At 52.6% G+C, this 21,446-nt stretch overlaps 2 protein-coding genes across 5 annotated transcripts in view; one reads left to right on the top strand and one right to left on the bottom strand.

The window, feature by feature from the left end:
• The first annotated feature begins 750 nt into the window (after window positions 1-750).
• On the top strand, window positions 751-13,519 carry TBATA (thymus, brain and testes associated). The gene is made up of 10 exons (XM_019712418.3): window positions 751-797; window positions 2,132-2,367; window positions 4,292-4,447; window positions 5,440-5,519; window positions 6,040-6,048; window positions 6,877-7,053; window positions 8,955-9,036; window positions 9,843-9,987; window positions 11,475-11,527; window positions 12,568-13,519. Exons 1-10 carry the CDS (start codon window positions 751-753, stop codon window positions 12,651-12,653), a joined length of 1,071 nt encoding a protein of 356 aa, XP_019567977.3. The 3' UTR covers window positions 12,654-13,519.
• A 3,238-nt stretch (window positions 13,520-16,757) lies between these two features.
• ADAMTS14 (ADAM metallopeptidase with thrombospondin type 1 motif 14) overlaps window positions 16,758-21,446 on the bottom strand; it is an 83,371-nt gene continuing 78,682 nt past the window's right edge. For all 4 annotated transcript variants that reach the window (XM_074339551.2, XM_074339553.2, XM_074339552.2 and 1 more), the window contains exon 22: window positions 16,758-21,112. In XM_074339551.2, coding sequence (XP_074195652.1) covers window positions 20,616-21,112 — 497 coding nt within the window. In that variant the 3' untranslated portion in view covers window positions 16,758-20,615. The remainder of the gene's footprint in view (window positions 21,113-21,446) is intronic.

Here is a 21,446-nt window from a genome sequence, read left to right as displayed (position 1 = left end):
CCATAGATTTAATTACCATTCTTGGTTTTGACACCTATCATCTTTCATCTGTGTCATTTAATTATTTTATTAATATAATGGACACCAAACCAAGAATTAGGATAACACCACTAACATATCTTAAGCGCTCCTCTCCCACCCTCTAGCCCCCCACCTCCCAGGGATTCTCACCTGCCCTCAGAAATACCCACTGGCTGAATTTTGTGTATAGATGTCCTTGCTTCTTTTTTTCATTTCATCACATTTATGATAATTTTACTTGCTTTTGAACTTTATTTTTAAAAAGGATCTCAGGCAATGTGGTCTTCTGCAACTTGCTTTCCTTGACTTAGCGTTATATTTATAAAATGTATCTATGTTGCTACATGTAGCTGTGGTTCATTGATTTTCATTGCAATCCAATGTTCAATTGTCTGAATGTGCTAGAACTTATTTATCCATTCTTCTGCCATTGGACATTTGGGTTGTCCCCAGGTTTTTGCTCATTTGAACCATGTCAATTTGAATATTCTTACAGATAGCCCAGCTGCACATCTGTAAGAGATGCTCTTGGGTATATATACCTGGGAGAGGAACTGCTGGGTGATAATGGCAGGCAAATGTTCAATTTTACAAAATATTTCCAATCTTTTCCTCCCAAAATGTCTGTTCCAGTTTATATTCCCACCACCAGTCTATGAAAAGGTCCTGATATCCAATTTCAACACCAGTATTAAGCACACTGGTATTTATTCTGTTAGAAACCCTACAATGGCTGCAGAGGTGAGGACCCAATTGGCTAAACATCCACGGATGAGGTGAGGCCCCAAATGCCTACCCTGCTGATGGAGGAGGTGGGGGCGGGGGCAGGGTAAAAGGCAAAGATGGTTTCAGGGAAACTCAACAGAATGGAGGTCCAATAAAAGCCGTCCTTCCTCAACTTGCACCGCCATCAGTCAGGCCCCCAATAGGTTCTCAGGCCTGAGGTAGCAGAGGTCACAGGCTGGTCCCCTCCCTGGGTGGGAAGAAGGTACAGGGGCAAGGGCCAGGAGCATGAACACAGAAGTTCCAGGGGTTTTCAGGGGGTGACTTCCTCTGTTAGTTGGGTCAGAGGAAGCCAGCTAACGTTGACTTTCAGAGAAAGTTTGCTTTATTTCTTTAAGTCCCAGATCCCTTAGAGACGAATCGAGGATGGAACAGGAAACTCGGGGGCCTGATCAGCGGAATCTTCAGAGGGTCCTGGGGCCGAACACCTTGCTTAGCATATCCAGAGCCCAACTATATTCCTCCAGAGGGACTCCCTCCAGCCAGGGCCACCAGGAGACGGGAAAGCAGACAGCGAGCAGGCACGTGGTCCCGCCAGGCACCAGGCAGAGAGCAGCCCATCTTTGGATCCTTGCTGGACCCACCTCGACATTTTCCTTCAAGGGCAGAGGCGCATCATCCTCACAGGAGGGCAAGGGTGCAGGGTAGAGGACATAGAACCTGAGACAGCTTGCTGCCAGTGAAGCGAAGCAAGAGCTTGAAGCTTTCCCGCAGCGTCCCAGCCCTGAGAGCTGCCCTATCAGCTCTGCATCTCCTGGGAGGGGGGCCCACAGGGAAAGGACTTGCTGATGTGTTCTGGCCTGGGAAGCCGGCTTCAGCCCCGACGCTTAGTCTAAGCCAAACCTGCCCTTGAAGGCATGGGGGGAGGATGACAGCCTATAGATGGCTTCTTCTGGGCTGCCAACTGTTTAGCTTAGGGAGAGGCCCATGCTGGGGTCAGCCCTCTGGCCCTGGAGGTGTATATAACGTGCATTTGCTCCGACTCAGGTATTTGGATGAGTAGGTGGGTCTATGGCTTCTTTCTCTGGCTTTTAGAGACAGTTTCTGGGAGAAAACTGAGGTCCTGGGAGATTCCATCTGAGTCCTCTCAAATGGATCCTAGCTCCCTGCTAGGGCATTTTAGGAAGATAGAAGGCTCACTGAGCCTGAATTGTCCCCACTGGGCAAGGACCCTGGGGGAGGCCCAGCACTGGGGGCAGGGGTGGTGGAGAAATCCTGGAAACCCCATTTCAGAATATCTCAGGAATGGACTCTGTAATCAGCACTGACTCAGGTGGGCATGGTTGCTAGGAGGCTCCATCAGCTTCCCCTTGATCCTCTCCTTCAGTCCAAGGGCTGAGCTGAAGCCTGAGAAGAAGTCAGGGCACAGGCCAAGAGGCCACGAGGACAACAGGCCACAGAAAGAACTGATGGTCCCAGGGATCGTGGATTTCGAGGTGATCAGAGAGGCACTGAGGACCCCCAAGGCCCCAGACCCTGGCACCTACCGCTTTGGCCGCCTCAGCCACCATTCCTTCTTCTCCCGGCACCACCCCCACCCCCAGCACGTGGCCCACATCCAAGGTAGGACTGGGGTCGGCCAGGACCTGGCTGGAGGTGTGGGGAGGTCTTGAACACCGGAAAGGGAGGATCCAGCCTTTGTTTGCAGTCTGAGGCCCAGAGAGGTTGGGGATTTGGCCAAGGTCACAGAACTGCTTGGCCACTTGCAAGCACTTCGCCCCAAGACGTGAGGGGCAGGCTACAAGAGCAGATTGCATATCCCTACAGGGTTTCCCTCATTGACAATTCTCCCATATTCTCAATCAGAGAAAGGGATAAATGTTCTGCCTCAGAGATGCGCTGTGTTCTCTAACTCAGATCATTTCATCCATCAGATAGTTACTAACTATGAACTATTTATGGGTTAGACACTTTTTCAGACCCTGAGAAGAGGAGAATGAACAAGACAGTCCCTGCCCTCATGGAGCTGACTCTCTGGTGGGGAAGGCTAGGAAATAGATAAGGTGTCAGAGTGCAGTAACTCCCAAGGTTATAAAGGGGAAACCTGGCCAAGAGCATGACATTTGAGCAAAGACATTAAGGAAGAGAGGGCATGAACCAACCAGGGGGGCAGGGGGGATGTCCCAGCAGAGGGAACAGCAAATACAAAGGCTCTGAGGCAAACATCCTAGCTCTGCTGGAGAAACAGCAAGCCGGCCAATGTGGCTGGAGCAGAGTAAGAAAGGAGATGCGGCAGAGAGGCAATGGGGGCCCTGGTCATGGGGACCTTGGAGGTCACTGCAGTCGCCAGCAAGCCACCTCACTGAGTCAGCTGGGAACCATCGGAGAGTTGAGAGCAAAGAAATGATAGAAGTGATCTATTGGCCTCTGTCTAGATGGTGGCTTGTACCAGGGAGGTAGCAGTGGAAGAGTGAGTGGCCCTGCTCTAGAGAGATACAGAAGGTAAAGCCAACAGGATTTGGGATTAAAAATGGAGTACGAGAGGAAGACGGGAATCGAGGCTGACTCCCAGGTTTTGGGCCTGAGTAACTGGGAAGCTGGAGTTGCATTGGCTGAGACAGAGAAGCATGCAAAAGGGGCCAGTGCAGGGTAGGGGAGGAGTCAGGAGTTTGGTCTGTGACCCAGTAGATAAAAATAAAAATGTAAGATGTCTTGTAGATATCCAGGCGGAGGTGCAGAGGAGGCAGGTGGGTGTGGAGTTCAGGGGAGAGAGGCAAACATGAGCACGAATCAAGTAGGGATGGTGTTTGAAGTGCTGTGTCTGAATGGGATCCCCCCGGAGACTGTGTAGATACAGGAGACAAGAACCTGGGGACTGAGTCCCAAGGACCCCAAGGCTAAGAGGTTGAGATGAGGAGAAAGCAGCAGAGGAAATGAGGAGTGGTTGGCAAGCGAGGAGGAATCAGGAGAAGGAGGGGTCCTGGCACCCAAGGAAAGTATTTTAGGAAGAGTGAGCAACCACGCTAAGTCCTTAAAGCCTAACTATCTAATGATATCACCTAGGCCAGAAGCATCGTCATGTGTAAAATGGCTGCCACCACCTGCAGGCTGCCCTGCCCTCAGCCCTGCACAGGCTGACAGACGGCAAGAAGTTTCATCCAGGAGGTCTAGCTAAATCTCACTCCCTGTGGTTTGAGCCCAGGTCCCTCTTGTCACTATGGCTTATTGCCAGCACCCCAGGTTCCCCTCTGAATGCTCACACCTGCAATCATTGCTCTGTCACAGAAAGCCAGAACACCTCAGGATTAGGGTCTTAGGAAGCCTGCCTGTCTGCGTGAGCCTGAGCGTGTCTTTCTGCTGCCCATTGTAAATGCCCACAGGGTAAAGACTGGGCGGTGGCAGAGGCCCTCCGGGAGGTAAGGATCGATAGACTGTGGGTACCAGAGGTGGGGCCAGCGCCCTCCCTGCCCACCAGCCTCCTCCTGGCCTCCTGGAGCTCTTGCTGTCCACCCAGACCCCCCTTCCCACAGCCTCTACCCCTTCACAGATCTCACTGGGAAGCCAGTCTGTGTTGTCAAGGACGAGTTCTCTCTGGCCGCCTTGCCTCAAGCCTCACTCTTATCTGGCTGTCTGAGGGGGATGCCCACCATCTCTATCCCCATCGGAGACCCGCAGTCCAATCGGGACCCCCGGCTTTCTTCTGGTGGGTATTTGGGCCACAGACCTTCTACCATGGGGTGACATCTCTCTCCAAAGGCTTCCCCGCTCGGGCAGGAAGGCCGATTGAGAAGGAATAGGCCTTTGGTCTTACTGTGTTTCCCCGAAAATAAGCCCTAACTGGAAAATAAGCCCTAGCATGATTTTTCAGGAGGACATCCCCTGAATATAAAAGCCCAAATGTGTCTTTTGGAGCAAAAATTAATAAAATACCCGGTCTCATTTTCGGGGAAACATGGTAGGTTGGTGGAATCCGGTGGGGTAACTAACTTTTTCCCTCTGGGCGTCTGCACGATTCCCTACCCCCCAGGTCCTCAGAAATGTACTCCTGCTTGGATTTGAGGTGTTTAAGGAGTAATAACAAGCAGAGGACATGCAGATTTGGGGAACAGTCACGTGACTCACAGCTATAGACAGGAATGATATTGGAAATATTTAGTACTTGTATGTTCAGGCACCAGCCATCAGAACCACTAGACATAGACAGCACTGCAGCCATGTTCTGGACACCTCTACTCTGCCAGGCCTTACCCTTTTCTTGGGGGGTCTCGGGGGTGGGGCTGGGACAGCCTGCAGGGCAGAGAGGTTTGGAAGGCTTGTTCAGTGCTCTTTACCAACCTCTCCAGGAGTAGTTCAATAGTTTAGTAACTGGTACCACATATCCATGGAATCGCAGTCCTGGCTTCAGTTTCTTAGAAGAGGCAAAGGTATGAGCACACATAGCCAAAGTCTCCCCAGCATCTCTCAGTAAAGCCACAGGCTAGGACATCAGCATTAGCCCCTCCACACCCACCAATGGTGTGATTCTTAATCCGCCCCCAAGGGGGCCGCCGCCTCCTTTCCTTTTAAGATGCCAGTGAAGGGCTGGGAGGAGAGGAGGCCCTTCTACCTACCACTCTCCCAACACCTAGTGCTACAGGGAGGGCCAGGAGGAGGGGCCCGGACGTCAGTCAGCGGGATCCGCTGCTCTCCTCCCAGAGGCCTGGAAGAAGGAGTTGAAGGACCTGGCTGCGCAGGTGGCCGTCTGCACCCAGGAGAATGAGCTGACGAACAAGGAGGTGGGTGCAGAACAAAGGAGGTGTGTGAGAGGAGCTGAAGTGGACCCATCCCTCTGTAAGGACATCCCGCCTCAGTCAGGTCAACCTGAGCAGCCGAAGAGCAAGCCTTCCTGGCGGCGCTGCTGTTGGCACTGGGGAGGAGGGGCCCACGGATACCAACCGAAGGGACAGGGCCACAGGGAGGGTTCAGAGGAGCAGAGAACCCATCCAGGGGGAGAAATCCAAGAAGCGTTCCTAGTTTACAAGTTGACTGGGGAGGCATCTAGTGGAGACCGGCAGCTCAAAAGCGCAGAGGCTGTGAGACGCAGGATATCTTCAGAGAGCAGAGGACTGAAGTTCAGGGCATAGTGGGCAGCCGAGAGGGAGAAGGCGGGAAGGGGCCGACTTAGAACGTGGGCAAGACCAGCTTGTTCTCATTTCTGAACTGAGAGTAGTGTCATCTCATAAGGAGTGGAGAATAACTGATGGTGTTTGAACACAAGAAGCGTGGCCTCACGGGTATTATTTGCTGGCAAACCAGCAAAGAAGGGTGGGAGGCAGCTTCTAGGTAGTTGGAAGTGGTCCCAGGACAGGCCTGGCTCTTCTTGGCCGAGTCTTGTCCTGCCCTTTTATTGGGCAGCAGAGTTCTCATCCCTGCTTTGCAGCTAACTCTCTGCGGTACTAAGGCAACTCAGCTAAAGTGTCTGGGGCTGTTTTCTTATCTTTGAAATGGGAAGAAAGACACTACCAGTCTTAACGGGAGTTGCAGGGGCTTGTGCCCACAGGCCTGGATTAGGAAGGTTTCCTAGGGTTAAGAAAGGATGCCACGCGTGGGGGACAGACGTGAGGGCAGCTGCCCTAGGAATGAAGGTAAGCTGTGGGGCCTTGGCACAGGGTACTGTTTTCAAATCTCTGATGGGCTGGGGGGAGGGGCAGCAGGGAGGGCCTGTCCAGGAGGAAGTACGGACCATCTGAGGACCATCAAGGGTGGCCAGCATTCAACAAAGTTCCAGGAGGAAGAGCTTTGGCTGTAATGGAAGGGCCCACACTGGGGAGAGGGGAGAGGGGTCTAGAAAAGGGTGGGGCTCGCCTGGTCAACATCCCAGCTCCCTGCCATGCTGTGATGCTAGTATTTCAGGAGAGGAAATCAAGAGGCAGGAGATGTGACCCAGCCTTCCTCTCCCCTCCCCTCCCCTCCCCTCCTCTCCTCTCCTTTCCCCTCCCCTCTTCTCCCTCCCTTTCTCATCCCCTCTGCCTTCTCCCTCCTCTCTCTCTCTCTCTCTCTCTCTCTCTCTCTCTCTCTCTCTCTCTCTCTCTCTCTCTCTCATCTCTCCCCTTCTCTCTCCCTTCCTGGCATCTCTGGCCACTTTTCTCTCAGCAGAAGGAGGAGCCTCAGCGGGAGCAGGGGGCAAAGTACTCGGCGGAGACTGGGAGGCTCATCCCTGCTTCCACCCGAGCGCTCGGCCGTCACCACTCCCGCCAGGGCCGATGGAACGACCCTTCAGGCAGAGATAGAGGAATCCAGACCTTCATTCTGCAGGACCAGGAGCTGCTGGTGAGACCCCGGGAAGGCTGGTGGCTGCAGCCCTGCAGAGGTGGGGGCAGACACAGGGAGGTACTGCTCCCAGGCTCGCAGCAATCCCAACCTTGACTCTTACAAACTGCTGTACAGTGCGGCCTCTCCCACAGATACTGGCATCTAAGACTGTAAGACTTGCAAACCCCAGACCTGGGAGTCAGGAGCCTGAATTCTAACCCCCTGCTTCCTCCAGGTTTGTGTGTAAGCCTTTCCCTCTCTGTTAAGTCCTTTCCCTTCTTGGGGCTTTAGTTCCATCATCTAGCCAAACTGGGAACATGAACGTGTAGTCACGAAGGTCTGTTCCAGCTGTGGCCCTTGGTGAGTTAATGAAGGGAGCTCCAGTGGTGGAATGAAAAGCAGGGAGACGAAGGTCTGCCTAGCGTGTCCTCAGACCACACACCAATATGCTGCACCTTGCAGCCTACAAGGCTGGTCCCAGCCTGGTCTCCCCACACTCTGAGAGGGGTCTGGTCTGTGCTACAAAAAAGCACAAAGCCCACCTCCTCTATGTTCAAGTTTCCTCAAGGCCTGAGATGGGTCCATGACTCATTCCAGTGGGTTAAGGCATTGCAAGTCCCTGTTAAAATGCACATATGTTCTCCAGGAAAGGCCAGACAACGAGCCAGCATCTTGACACTTTCCCTGTGACCAGTGCTTTCAAGCATGCAGTCCCTTTGGAGCCTTACAACAGTCCAGTCAAGTGAATAGAGCAGACAGAGCCCAGGATCCCCATTCCACAGATGGGCTAGGCTGACGCCCTGCCAGGTGCCATTCTGTGGCCCAGGTCCCGAGAGGGAGCAGCACAGCTGGGACTAGACCACAGTACTTTCTTCACCATAGGGCGGCCTCGCCTTGCCTGGAAGTAGGTTCTCGGGTTCCGTGGGGAGGGGGCACAGGGCAGGTAAGTTGGATTCAGGGAATGGAGAAGGACGCCGGGGCATAGCGGGTGGGATCACCACAGTGAGTGGGTACCTGGGGGCAATGCTGAGCGCCCTAGCAGGCAAAGGCCTGGGGAGAGGCTGGGCCCAGGTCCCCTCTGATCTCCACAGATTCCAGTGGAGTCTCCTGAAAGAGGCCTCCCCCTTTCCCAGGACGCCAGGTGCTCCACCTCCCATCAAGGGCTCCAGCTCCAGCCAACCATAGCCACCGCCACCATCGGCACCCCGGCCTAGGGAGCCCCCATAGCCCATCCAAGACAGAGCTGGATCTTTTCCCAACAATCCTTGACTGGAGAGCGCGGGGGGGAAAGGGCCTTGAAGCAGCAATGGCAGAGGCTGAGGATGCAGCTGGAAGCACAGCAGTCAGGCTGCTCGGTGGGAAGGAGCCCCACGCTGAGCGGTTTGCAGACACTGCCAGCCCCAGCCCTCAGGCGGCCCACTGGGATCATTCCACTGCTTTGCCTAATGTCTCCAGACTCTGAACTTGGGGACTTTAGGGTGGGGAGGCCCACGGGGTCCCTGAAATCCCCACACCAAGGACTTGGGCATTCGGGACTGGCCAGCTTTGACTTTCCTTCCCCGTGGGGGACTTTGGGGTACAACAAGCCCAGGCAGAGCTCGGGGATGAGGGGTCCACATATCGATTCTGAGGGTTAGTTCTGCTGCAATCTCCCTGCCAGGTGTCCTGCTCTCTCCAGGCCTCCTATTCCTCCGCTGTCCAGCGAGGAGGTTAAGAATCTTCTTGCAAGGCCACTGGGAGAGAAAGCCCTCTACACGTACTATGCCAAGTCCCACACAGAGAGAAGCCAGGGACCATTGTGGGGACCAGTTGAGCCAAGCATGTGGCACTGGGAGTCCCCTTTGGGGGGCAGGCACCTGTGCTGCTGGCTGGAACGTGCCGTCCAGCACACTGACCCAGGCCGGTCCTCCTGCCCACAGGTCTTGGAGCTCCTTTGTCAGATCCTGCAAACAGACTCCTTGAGCACCATCCAGTTCTGGCTACTCTACGCTTCCCCAAAGGGTGAGACACAGCCCCTGCTCGGATCGTCCTCTGAGTGGAGGCCGCTGAGGGCCCTGTCCTCTGGTTGTGCAGTACGCAGATGCCACTTGGCTCCCACCCCAGGGCCTTCTCCCTGGGCCTCTTCTCCTTTTGGAGCCCCCAAACTAACCTTTTCCAGCTGGATGACGTCACTACTCCCTCCTCCTAGTCCTTAGCCGGATTCCACGACCCCGTTCCTCAGAGGGGACCCCTCTTCCGGGCTAACCGCAGGTCTCAGCACCTGGGAGGGAGAAGCCCAAAGAGCAGCCTCAGCAGACACAGCCCCTCACTCACTACTGTGGGAAACGCAAACACACAGTCACACACAGATGTGAATATGCGCACATAGCACACAGGTCCATGAACACATGAATGGACATACATGTACACACTGGGACAGTGGGTAGAGGGGATGTCTAAGAGGGAGGGTGAGGAGTGATGAGAGCTGAGTGGAGAAGGTTTCCTGATGGAGAGGATGAAGGGGGAGAAAAAAGGGGTGGGTGTCCTCCAGGTTTCCCACAGAGCGCCTCGGGGTATGGTTGGCAGGTGGGCCAAGAACAAGGTCCACACGTGGGAGGTATGGAAGGGCTGGGCTCCCTGCACACACAGAGGCCAGGGGAGAAGTGGGATCTCCCCATGGGGCCCTGTGGGCAGAATGTGAGATGGTTAGAGAAAGCTGCCCTGGGCCAGCGTTTGGCCAAACAGCTGGAGGTCCTGCTTTCTGACTGTCCCATCTAAGGGGCTGGGGTCATGTCCCTGAGGGCCTTGCCCCCTGGCTATGCTTACAGAGAAAGACTTGGCACTGAGGCTCCTGCAGACAGCAGTGGATCAGCTCCTACCCCAGGCTCTAGTCTCCATCCCGACAGAACAACTGTTGAACCAGCTCCAGGAAATCCAAGAACCACCTCAAGAAAGGGAACAACCACCCTACAGGTAAGCATCGCACCCCTCCCTGCCCCTCTGTTCCCAGAACTGTTCCCTTGTGTTCAGCACCTGGCCTCCCAGATGAGACTCCTGGGGTCCAGAGAAGGGAGCCCGTTGTTGGCCAGAGCCTGAGCTGACTAAGCCTGTCCTGGACGCAGAGGTCGGCCCCTCCCCTGGGACCTTCCAGTGCTATTCATGCTGCTCGAAGGTCCACTCTGCCTGAGGGGGTGGCCTGTGTCAGCTGTAGCAAGACAGGGCTGGAGAAGCCACAGCTCGCCCTCCAGAAGCTCTTGGTGTCTGGGGAGACACAAATACCATAGAGAAGTGGTGCTAACACAAGGCAGGCAGCCGTACCTTATGCCAATATCAAGGGCCCTGGTGTCTAGAGAGAAAGAAATTCTTTTCAAATTGGGGAAAGGAAAGGTGAGGTGACGCCTCCTGAAGCAGGTGAGTAGGGCCTTACAGCCAACACTGGACCCTGCAGTAATGAGCGCCCACTATGTCTGCTTGATACTTCAGGGTGCTTTACGTAGTTCAAGTCCATTCAACCATCCACAGATTACCTCCATCTTACAGATGAGAAAACTGAGGCTCAGAAACAGTGGAATGACCCAAAGTCACCTGGCTGGTCAGCAGAAGAGCTGGGATCAGACTTGGGCCTGATTCATAAGCCCAGTGGTGCTCAGATTCACAGGGAGCTTGTTAAAAGTGCCAATTCCATGAGAGTCTATCACAGCAAGTGGGGTGGGTGGGGGCAGGCACAGAGGAGATACGTGTTTAACAATCACACAAGTATTTCTGATAGAGCTTGGGGAGCACTGCTGGGGAGGATAGGATTTGAATGAGCAAAGGAGAGCGTTGGGGAGTGTGATGAATGGAAGTCAGGAATGTGCACACTTTAGGGGATGTTAAGTTTTGGGGTGGTTGGAGCCTGGTGGGCTCGGTGGGAAGGGGGCAGAGTGCTTGTGCTTGCTTTGATTTGTTTCAGGCATGGGTGCGTGCTCTGGCCTTGTATTTGTTTTTTGTTTGTTTTTCCACTTCTGACGGCCAGAGGGGGCACAGGAGGGGGGCACGCTTCACTGCGACCTTGGTCAAGCCACCTCCATTTGTGAGCCTCAGTGTTACCTCTCAAAAGCTCCCCTCCCAGAGCTGTACGCAGGAAAAATTTACCTCTGGAGCATAAAAAGGCTTGCTGAAGCGTAAAGCCAATACAAAATCATGTAGGAGCATTACTCATGCCCGTAATTCATTAGGGAAGTAGGGTTCTTGTCTTCCCAGATCACAGGGGAAGGTTTCCGGTCTGAGAGGAAGCAGGAGGCCAAGAGAATGGCTGGGGGTAGGCCGGTGTAGTCACCTTCCTTACAGCGCCCGGGATAGGAGGGCCTTGGTTCCCTGTGGCCACAGCAGGCAATGGAGTCACAGTTGTTGAGGTCTTGCTGGGCGTGGTGCCAGCTGTGGACAGACGCTCGACCTTCTCTCCTCTGTGTTGGTTACAGCCGATCCCTGAAGAAAACAAAGACACCACCTCTACCGAAAAGCGAAAAACCAGGTAAGATTCCATTGAGCAGGTCACTGAGGGCTGGATTCCTCGGGGGATCCAAGGCTCCTTGGAGATGGGTTTCTGCCCAAGGAAGTTGCTCATGTCGTCCACTCATCCATTCACTCATTCAGTCGTTCAGCAGAAATTTATTTAGCACCTATGTGCCAGGCTGTGGGGAATCACTGTGGAACAATTCCAGCACGTTCTTGCTGTCATGGAGCTTGTGTGCTAGGAAGGAGGAGTGCAGACAACAGATAAAAACATCTGAGGAGGATGGATGCTGTAAGGAAAATAAAGCAGAGTGATGTCATAGACAGAAGAACTGGCAAGGAGGGGAGAGGACTCCTTGAGCTGAATGACAGGGAGCATGCAGCACTACGCAGGCTCCCACCGGCCTGTGGGCGAAAGAGCAAGCAGGCCAGGATGACCTGGGCCTGTGGGTTGGGACAGTGTTAAAAAATAAGATGAGACAGGTGGACAGGGCTGGCCTGTCAGGAAGGCCAGGTGTGTGGTTTCATGCAGAGTGCATGGGGGTGCCCTGGAGGGTTACAAGCAGGGTGTGGCAGGACCCCTCTGGCTGTTGTGTGGAGAATGGACTCTTGGGGGAGAGAGGGGATGAGGGAGATGAGGGAGGATGCTGCTGCAGTCATCCCGGTGCCTTAGACCAGGGCAAGGGGAAGAGGGGAGGTTGGAGGGGAGAGGAAGACGGGAATCCACCATGTACACTATTCTCCCCCCGCTGGACTGTAAAGGGTCCTGAGGGGCTGGCGGAGTGTTTCCATAGAGTAGGCACTTCATAGGTATTTGTTACCTGGATGTAGAAAGAGGGTGGTGGTGAGGCTCAGAGAAGGGAGTCAGCCCCTGCCAGTCACCAGAACCCAGAGCAGAAGCTGGGTTGACTCAGGCTCTCACACATCTCCCTCCGCTCTTGCACGTACACCTGGGGCCTTTCAGGGAGAGGGGTTCACCCAGGTCTCCTGGGCAGCTCCCAGGTAGCGGCCCGGCCCCTCCTCACCCTCTCCTGCCTGCTATGTGTCCCCTCCTCTCAGAGCACATTGGAAAGGCACAAGTCCTCCGGATGCATTCAAGCCAGAACACAGAAGAGAAAGTGCCAGAGCCAAAGGCAGAGTGCTGAGGCGTCAGCACCGCTCTGCCCACCTTGCTCAAGAGCCTGCCCGGAGCTCAGGCTTGTTTCCACCCCTACCACCTCAACAGCAATACGTACTTTCCTATCACAGAGAATCTATTAAAATACCGACTTCCCGTTAAGAGGACAGTTCCACTCTCCTGTCAACAGCAGTCTGTGCCTGGGTTGTTTATTGCTGGACGGGATGAGCTGCACCAAACCATCCACACTCCCTTGCAGCACACCTAAGTGTCACCACCCACTTGGGGCTTACCTGGTTCTTTTATGACCCAGGGAACTGAAGAGCAGATGGTGGTTGGGGTGGCCTGAGAAAGGGCTCTGCCCCTCCTTGAGCCAAGACACGCGGGGCTCTGGGTAGGTTAGGGCAGAGGTCAGGAACTCACAGGTCTCCTTAAAATCATCATGCATACCAATTATTGAGTTCTTACCAGGCACTGAGGCAGGGTTACAGCTAATGATGAACATTATTAATTGGCTCAAGAGAGTCAGGAAGCTTTGGCTAGAAATAAATGACAAGGATTTACTCAAGGGTCTTATGGTTTGCGAAGTGGAAACACAACTAAGCAATGCCCAGAATATTCCCAAGGAGAAAGAAAAGCTGAAGGTTCTTCTTATAGTGAGAAGCACTTTCATTTCTTCATTCTTAGTCCCTGGATTGGTCCAAGATGGTATTCTCCAGATGTCTGGTGGTCTAGACAATGGAACATTTTCTTTTGAGGTCACTCAGATGGTTAACTAAAGGCTTGATGTATGTTCAGGCATTAACACACAATGCATTGATGTGTATCCAAGTGTTGACACAGGACTAGAAAGTTCAAGTTCTCAGAGTCAATTAAACCAAGAATAATCATTTCCTCATGCCTCAGACTACTTAATTTTAATAATTTAGCAGCTTGACTATAATGTCTCCATTTTATTTCTTCTCTCTATTCTTCAAACATTGTGAATTTTTCTACATGTTTTTTATGTGGTACTATATTTGAGTCTCCCAAAAGCTCTATGAAGTAAAGTATTAATATTATAACTCCCATTTTATAAATCAATAAACAGGCTCAGAAAGGTGAAATAACTTGTCCAAAGCCACATAACAAGTGGCAGAGCCTGGATCCAAACCCCACATGTCTGGTTCTAGAATCCCCACTGTACTCTATTGTCCGTGGGCAGGGGGAGAAGTGCGTATTAGCAGTTCTTCCATCTCCATCTGAGATGCTCTTTGTCCCTAATGGGAGATAAATACCAGATGTTATAGTGCCCATTTGGGTACCTCCAAACCCACAATCCCTTTCCCAATAGATTGTGGGGAACCTGTGAGGTTTTTAGACTTCTCTTTGCCCAACTTCTGTCATTGTACCACTTTCAGGGAACAAAGCCCATGTTCATCCCTGGAGCCTTCATTCAGTTTGGCCTAAATTGTTGCATCTCTAGGTGAATGTTCCCGAGCCTTCCCAGGTTTCTATATTAGTGACCCATTCCTTGCTCTTTTTATTTCCTTTGGGCCATTGCGATATGCAAAAGGAAATAAAAATAACAACAAAGATGCTGTGGTAATAATTGTGTTTTAATTTTTGTTGACTTGGTTGTGAAGGAGTAAAGACCTGAACAGGATAAAAGCATGAAAATCAACCCAGATTTAAAAACTCATATGCAGCCCTGCCATTCATCTGCCTGGGGGACAGACACAGGCAAAGACAGCTGCAAAGTTAGCAGGACATGCTCTTTATCCCCAGGTCATCCAACAGTTATAAAATGCCATAATCACCCCCTCTTTGAGTGACAGTTGCTTTCTTACCAATGAGACCCCCACAGCCATGTTGCTTTTGATTTATTCCTCAGGATATCCAATAGCTAAGCCATCCTCGCCTCCTGACAGCACCTGATCTCTTCTTTATCCCCACTTCCCCTAATCCTGTCTCAGAAACAGTTGCCAATCCAGACTGACCCCTGCTTCCCTTGGGCCCTTCCAGAACCCTTCATTAGGAACCCAGACCTTAGAAAAGACACCCCCTTTTCCCCCCATCCACCAGCATTCTATGCCTCTGCACTACACCAAGTCAATAAATTTGATTTTGTTAGAAATCAAGGCTTATTCTCTGTGATCTTTGGCTGTTTAGCCTTTAAGAGCTGGTATGAAATTAATGCAGCCCTGCTCTATTTTTCCCATTCAGCTCAGCTTTTGTTTGCCATCAGAGATAGTTAATCCAGGGCAGTTATTCCTTGGGTGCTTTCTTCCAGCCAGCAGGAAAGGTGAAAAAATAGTGCCTGTTAGCAGCTCTCCCGGGTCTGCCCACCTCTTCTAAGATAGGGGTGGGCCCCCAAACATGGCTGCTCGTGCAGGAAGGTGGGCGATCGTCCAGTCCCAACCATGGACAGCACTTGGGTGAAGGGCCACTCATCAGTGTGCACATCCCACGGTCTCTCCCCAATCCCTGCCAGGGAACAGCCATGGTGGCATTTGGCCCTGCCCCCAGTGAGCTATCTGTCCCTGGGCAAGTGCCTGCTCTCTTCAGGTGTAGGGTCAGCTCTCAGCTCACTCAGACCCCTTCTCCCTACTTGGATAGTCTGCAAGTCTACGTTCAAACTATAGAACAGGTGGGCTTCCCAAAACAAAAATCACTATTGGTTAAATTGACATCGTAGGCATTATGCTTAGCACATCACACATATTCCATTTAGGTGAAGAAACTGAGGCGGAAAGAGGTTACCTTGTTACAGCTAGTAAGGGGCAACCCATGCATTTAATCAGCATCGCATACTTTCCCTAAGTATCGTGTAGAAGTCAGAAAGAGATTGAGACACCCAGAGAGAGGTGACTCCCCTCAGTCACACAGCCAGAACTCAGTTCCCCTGACTCCCAGGCCAGTACCCTCTCCTGGCCTCTCTTTCTGGAGCTCCTGACAGTGCCCCCTCAAAACTTGTCTAGCCAGGGCAAATGGAGGGCTCTCCTTGCAGGGCCCTAGCCTTTTAAAGTAACCTGACCTGGAACCGCACAGCCCAGACTTGAAGAGAAAGGGGAAGGAGGAGGAGAGAAAGAGCTCCAAGAAAGATGCTCGTGCTGGCGGCTCTGGGAGGGTCCAGAGCATCCCACTCTGGTCCAGCTCAGCAGACTAGCCATGGCATGCGGCCAGAGGACAAAACCCAGACCCTTGATAAATTTTATTTGAGCTTTGCCGTATTTATTTTTGTTAACATATAAAATTCAGGATTTCAGGTTTCTTTTGAAATATCAGAAGCTATGGAAACCCTGGATCCTGTTCTGCCTGGCGTAAGCTCACGTTCACCATAGTCTCCACCTTCATTTACAAGATTTGCTCGGAGTCTAGGAGCCCGACTCTGGACACACACGCTGTCCATTTGTGGCATGCCTCGCTTGCCCGTGTCCACTCCCTCAGCTCTCTAGCTCCCAAGCCCCTTAAGCTCTGCATCCACGTAACAAGGGCCTCAAGGCCCGGAGACAATCTGACTGGGCTCTTGGGTGGAACAATTGCCCAATGAGCAGTTCGCTCAGTTGCCTATTTAACAGAAGCTGAGCCCTGGAGAGGGGAAGGTTTTGTTCACAGTCACGGATCAGAGACAGTTCTGTGTGAAGTATATTTTATTGCATTCCAAATGACAGAAAGTTAGCAGTAGGTGATCCAATTCCATTCACTGTAAAAGGTGTTGATTGACAGTTTTATCTAGTAGCCAGGACTATTGTGTCCTGACCACAGTCTAATCTGAAGTTACTTGGCGGAGTAAATGGATAGACTTGTGGCTTTAGAACCAGGCTTGGCCACTCCCTGTGTGACCTTCTGTGGTGACTTCATTACTCTGAGCCTTGGCTTCTGCTTTTGTATGATAACTGTTCCCAGCTAGAGATTAGATTTAATCAGTCAGAGGATTACCTGGGCTGTTACTTCAATATTAGAACTTCAAGCACTTTTCTTTTTACAAACACTGTCACTTACTAGATAACAGAGGCTGTCCTATATACAGAATTCTAGGCACCGTGTTTCCCCGAAAATAAGACCTAGCCGGACAATCAGCTCTAATGCATCTTTTGGAGCAAAAATTAATATAAGACCCCGTCTTATTTAATATAATATAATACCGAGTCTTTTATTAATTTTTGCTCCAAAAGATGCATTAGTGCTGATTGTCCGGCTAGGTCTTATTTTGGGGGAAATGCGGTATGTGTTTTGTCAACTGCATAATCTCCTCTTAGCTGCCTAGAGATTGTCTCTGCCCTTTGCTAGCTGTGTGACCTCAGGCAAGTGACTCAATCTCTCTGAGCCTCCGTTTATCTGTGATTTGGGGATAATAATAGCACCAACTCCATGGGGTGGTTGTAAGGATTTAGTGAGATATTAGGTGAAGGGCATAACACAGTGCCTGACACATAGTATGTGATCAATAAAGGTCAGCAATATATTCTCTTACACTCAAGCACCCATTTCCAGAAATTAATCTGGAATGAAAGCCACATTACTATTACCACACCTACTTTCTTAACCCCTTTTTTACAAGGGACAGGCTAATACAAAGGGGTCTCATGACCTCTCTCCCTTACTATCTTCACAACTGCCTGCGCTGCCTCCCGGCCCCCGCCTCCCGCCACAAAAGGATCAGGCCAGAGGTGGTCTTCCCTATCTTGCAGGTGACAGGTAAGGTGAGGCACTAATAGTCAGACACGAAGACAGACGGGCAAAGTTGGGCCAGAAACTGGGTCTCCCACCTCCCAGACCGGTGCTCTATCCCCCAACACCCTGCTGACCACGTTAGAAGGGTGACCAACTGAGATGATGATTTAGAAGGCCCCTGGAATGTCCGAGGCTTTGGGGGACATCATTAAGAAGGCCAATTCTTGCCACACAGACAGCAAATTCAAAAAGTTCTGGTAATGTCTGTTTGGATGCCCAAGACTTCTTCTGTAAGTGTTTTGAGAGAAGATGAAAACCCAAGTTTTTAATATTTGACCTGTAATATTATCACACCACTGCAGAGACTAAAGTCTGAACAACTTTTCTGAAAGGCCATTGGGGAATATATATCAAGTGCCTTCAAAATGTGGTTTTGGTACATTTTTCACTCTGACTTCTGAAAAGGTCTCCTAAGAAAAATCAGGTAAGCATGAAAAGATTTACCTCACGTCATTGTTTATGATGTCAAATTTTAGAAACATGCTGAATTTATAGTGCAAGAGGATTTGGTAAAATAAATGACCATCTAGCCATATAATGTATACTACGTGCCATTAGAAATGAAGATGTAGCTGACAGGTTTCAGGGTGGAAAGATATCCTTATATTGTTGCCCCAGCAGTGGGGGATGGGAGCCATGGCATGTGTTTTCATGTGTTATCCCTGCCCCAAGCAATGTGCCAGGACTGCCGTTATAGCCGGTGTGCTGGGGCTCTTAGAGGTCGCATTCTGCCCATATGACCCACCCTGGCAAGGACTGCACTGCATTAAGGGCATGTGTCCACCTGTGGCCCACAATACCCGTCTTTCCAGACCACCCTCCGAGCACAGGGGTCCACAGAATTTCCTGCCTGCGCACTCCTGAGGGCTAGCATCTCCCTCGGTTAGTCCCCCTAAGGTGTGACTGGATTACTGTGTGTGCACCTGTAGGCCTAAGTGGTAGGTGTTTAAAAGGGGTAGTTCCCAAGGAGAAGCTCTTTGTAGAGGAATATAAATGGAGCTTGGATTCGAGGGCTAGATTGCCCTCACATCCATGTGAGGTCCCTGGAAGGGCTCTCTGTGCCCTTGTCCTGAGCCCCACAAATGTTAGACGGGGGCCTGTGATACACTAACTCATACGCTCGGTAGTAGATTAGTGATGGCTGACAGAGCAAGGGGTGAGGTGTGGATGCATGTTTTTAAATTACACAGCACATGTCAGCCCTCCCTCAGTAAGAAGCATCACATTCCTTCCACTGCCTGTCCCGCATCCACATTCCATTCAGACATTTCCAGGGAAGGAGTGCTCACCACCTTCCAAGGAAGTTACCCCTTGCATGTTCAAACAGCTTTGCTAATAAGAAAGGTTCTTTGCTATGCAGACCCCAAAACTATATCCCAGGCACTTCCAACCTTTGCACCAAATTCCGGATGGTGACTTGCCCAAGGCCCCAAAGCCACACAGCTACTTGGTGGTGAAGGCTGAGTGAGAGCCCCTAACCCTCCCAGCCCTGTCCTTACCTCTCCACCCTGAGATGCTGCTCAGAGGAGCCCTAGAACCAGTGCAGCGAAGGCAGGGAGACTGAGGGTCAAGTCCTCTTGTGGTTCCAGCCTCTCCCCGTCCACTCCCCACCCCCAATCATCTTGTGACAGCCCAGCCCAGCACCTTAGAGTTCGGCCTTCATTGTCCCTGTCCTCTAAAATAGAAAAGAAAAACACAACACAACATTTGGGGGTCCCAAACAAAGCACCAAGGACAATGTTAATAAATACATAAACATTTAAAGATCTGGATCTCAAAGGCACAGAGTTTACACCCCTTAACACAGGCAGTCTGGGTGTCAGGGGTGATTCAGTGTGTGCCCCAGCATCCGGGGAGGGGTGGGCAGCAGGTGGAGAGGGCACCTGGGAGCTCCCTCTAGGGCTCTCTTCTCCAGGTGCGTGCAGGCTGGCCCACTGCTCCTGCTCCTCTAGCCTGGCTCAGAACAGCCCCTGGCCCCTGGGAAGGAAGAACTGGCAAGCACCTATGTCACCTGCTGAGGACTCTGGGAGACCCTCCGCACGACTTGGAGCGAGGAGCCCTGGGAGGGATCTTGGGAACTCAGACGGCTTCCAGAGAGCCAGAGGGTCTAAGGAAATTCCCGGGCCTTGGAGCTAACGAGGAGGAAACCCACAGCGCTCTGAGTCCGTGTCTCCTCCCCACCCCAGAACGGGGCAGAGGCTCACATCCTGTCCTGGGGGGCCATTGTCATCTCCAGGGCCTGATTATACATGGACTCTGGTCCTCAGCCCTCGGGCCCGAACACCCCCACCCCCCCCCACCACCATCAGCACCACAGACCTCTGGCCCAACTCAAGTCACGTGTGGAAAGAAGACCCCTGACTCCAGCAGGAATGGTCTTTGATGGAGGGCAATGACTGACAGGGTACAACCTGAGAACTCACGTCTCCTGTGGCTCCCAAAGCCCCCTTCCAGTCTGTCTCCTTCCCTGCCCCCGAGTGGTGACAAAGTTGCCATGTCTGGTCCAGCGAGGGCTCTAGCACCAGTTGGGAAACCCCTGGATGAGGAGGATACATGTCCTAGAGTGTCCAGAGCTCCCTTCTTGGATGGGCTGGGGTGAAGCTGGGAGGCCCATATGTAATCTGGAGGCCCCAGAAGTAACAGCAAGTGCTGTCTGCAGGGGCCGAGGTGGCTACCAACACGGCCCTCCAGCCAGTGAAAGCGAGCTGGACTCTGCTCCTTGGCCTTGGCTGGCAGAGCTGCATGGAACTCTCGCTACGAAGAGCTGGGCCTGAGGTGAACTTGCCTCCTACTCACCTCTGCCCTGCAGCTGAAGCCTCAGGCCCACACTTCCCCCCAGCTCCCTTCCTCTTGGCCACTCTGTAGGCACCCCCCTCACCGTTCCTGGCTCTGCTTTACCTCTCTGGGCAGAGGAGCCAGGTAGACAAGGCCTCCACAGGGATCCCACAAGTTCTGGTGAAGGCAGACAGCCAGACAGATCTAGTGTGGGACTCAGTGGCTGTGAGCAGGGGTTGTTAGACAGACAGGAGCCCTGAGAGGTTCAGCTCGGTCTCCTTGCTGAGGTATCTTGGGTTAAGGCTTTCCCTGATCATTTTCTTCCTCGTACACCCACTTCACGGGTGAAAAGTATCACAGCCCCAAACTAGAACAACAAGAAGGCAAGTAATTTAGAAGGAAGTCTGTGCTTGCCCCTGCCCCACAGTGTGTCCTCTGAGCTGGGGGTCTTGAGGTGCACAGAGTGTAAACTTGACTGGCAGGATTGGCAAGGTGGGGCTCATGTCACCGGGGAGGTGGCAGGAAGGCTGGTGCCTGAATGTTGCAGGTCTTCCCTGAGCTGCCCTTTATCCTCTGAGGCTGGCATAGGTGCACCAGTGGTCCAGCCCCAAGGCAGCCACTGGGTGGTGCCAGCAGACGTGCTCTGGACAGCTCCAGGGCTGAGTTTCTGGGGAGCAAAACGGCGCTGGGTCACCGGGGGGCGGGAGCCCAGAGGTCCTGGGAGCTGTATGGGTCGGCCATGTGGATGGTTGGTTGAGCCCATTGGCCCTACAGTAGGTTCAACAGCACCTTTGGGGGCCTTGGAGCCTGGTAAGGGGCTCCCAGGAGTAGAGAAGGGTGATGGTGAGGCCAGACGGGGGTCCGGGCTGGCGTCGGGGCCTGAGGACTTCTTGGTGCAGGACTCACAGCACAGCCGGTGGTAGCCGGGGATGGAGCAGTAGCGGTCAAGCACTTCCATCTGGCAGAAGATGGACCTGTCCCCCACGCAGGGCTCGGCTGCACACACAGCACAAGGGCCAATGCTGGGAGGGTGGCACCAGGACACAGCCCCCACCTCCCACTCAGCCCACCAGTGGCAGGCCCTTCATCTCCTGCCCTGGCTGAACTCCCTATAAAGCTTTTTCCCAGAGGGAGCCACAGGGTTGCCTGACAGGAGAGACAGGACGAAGTAACAGCTGTTTTTATGTGGAAGAGGGATGAAAATCCCCCAGAGCAGTGATTCATGAGGCAGCGTCCTCACAGAGCAGCAGGGGCACCACCTGAAGCTTCTTGGCAATGCCAATTCTCAGGCCCCATGAGGCCTCCTGGATCAGAAACTCTGGGGTGGGCC

This window comes from Rhinolophus sinicus, chromosome 15, assembly GCF_057876585.1.
Source record: "Rhinolophus sinicus isolate RSI-liver-muscle chromosome 15, RSI-T2T, whole genome shotgun sequence".
Taxonomy (NCBI): domain Eukaryota; kingdom Metazoa; phylum Chordata; class Mammalia; order Chiroptera; family Rhinolophidae; genus Rhinolophus; species Rhinolophus sinicus.
The sequence above is the reverse complement of the archived record's forward strand: the minus strand, read 5'-3'. Positions and strand labels throughout refer to the sequence as shown.

What these genes read in the sequence shown, in the direction of transcription:
- TBATA (XM_019712418.3), top strand. Translation starts at nt 751, where the DNA reads ATGGCTGCAGAGGTGAGGACCCAATTGGCTAAACATCCACGGATGAG. An exon ending in TGCAGGACCAGGAGCTGCTG is followed by an intron (nt 7,054 to 8,954) that starts GTGAGACCCCGG and finishes TCCTGCCCACAG; the next exon opens with GTCTTGGAGCTCCTTTGTCA. An exon ending in ACTCTACGCTTCCCCAAAGG is followed by an intron (nt 9,037 to 9,842) that starts GTGAGACACAGC and finishes CTATGCTTACAG; the next exon opens with AGAAAGACTTGGCACTGAGG.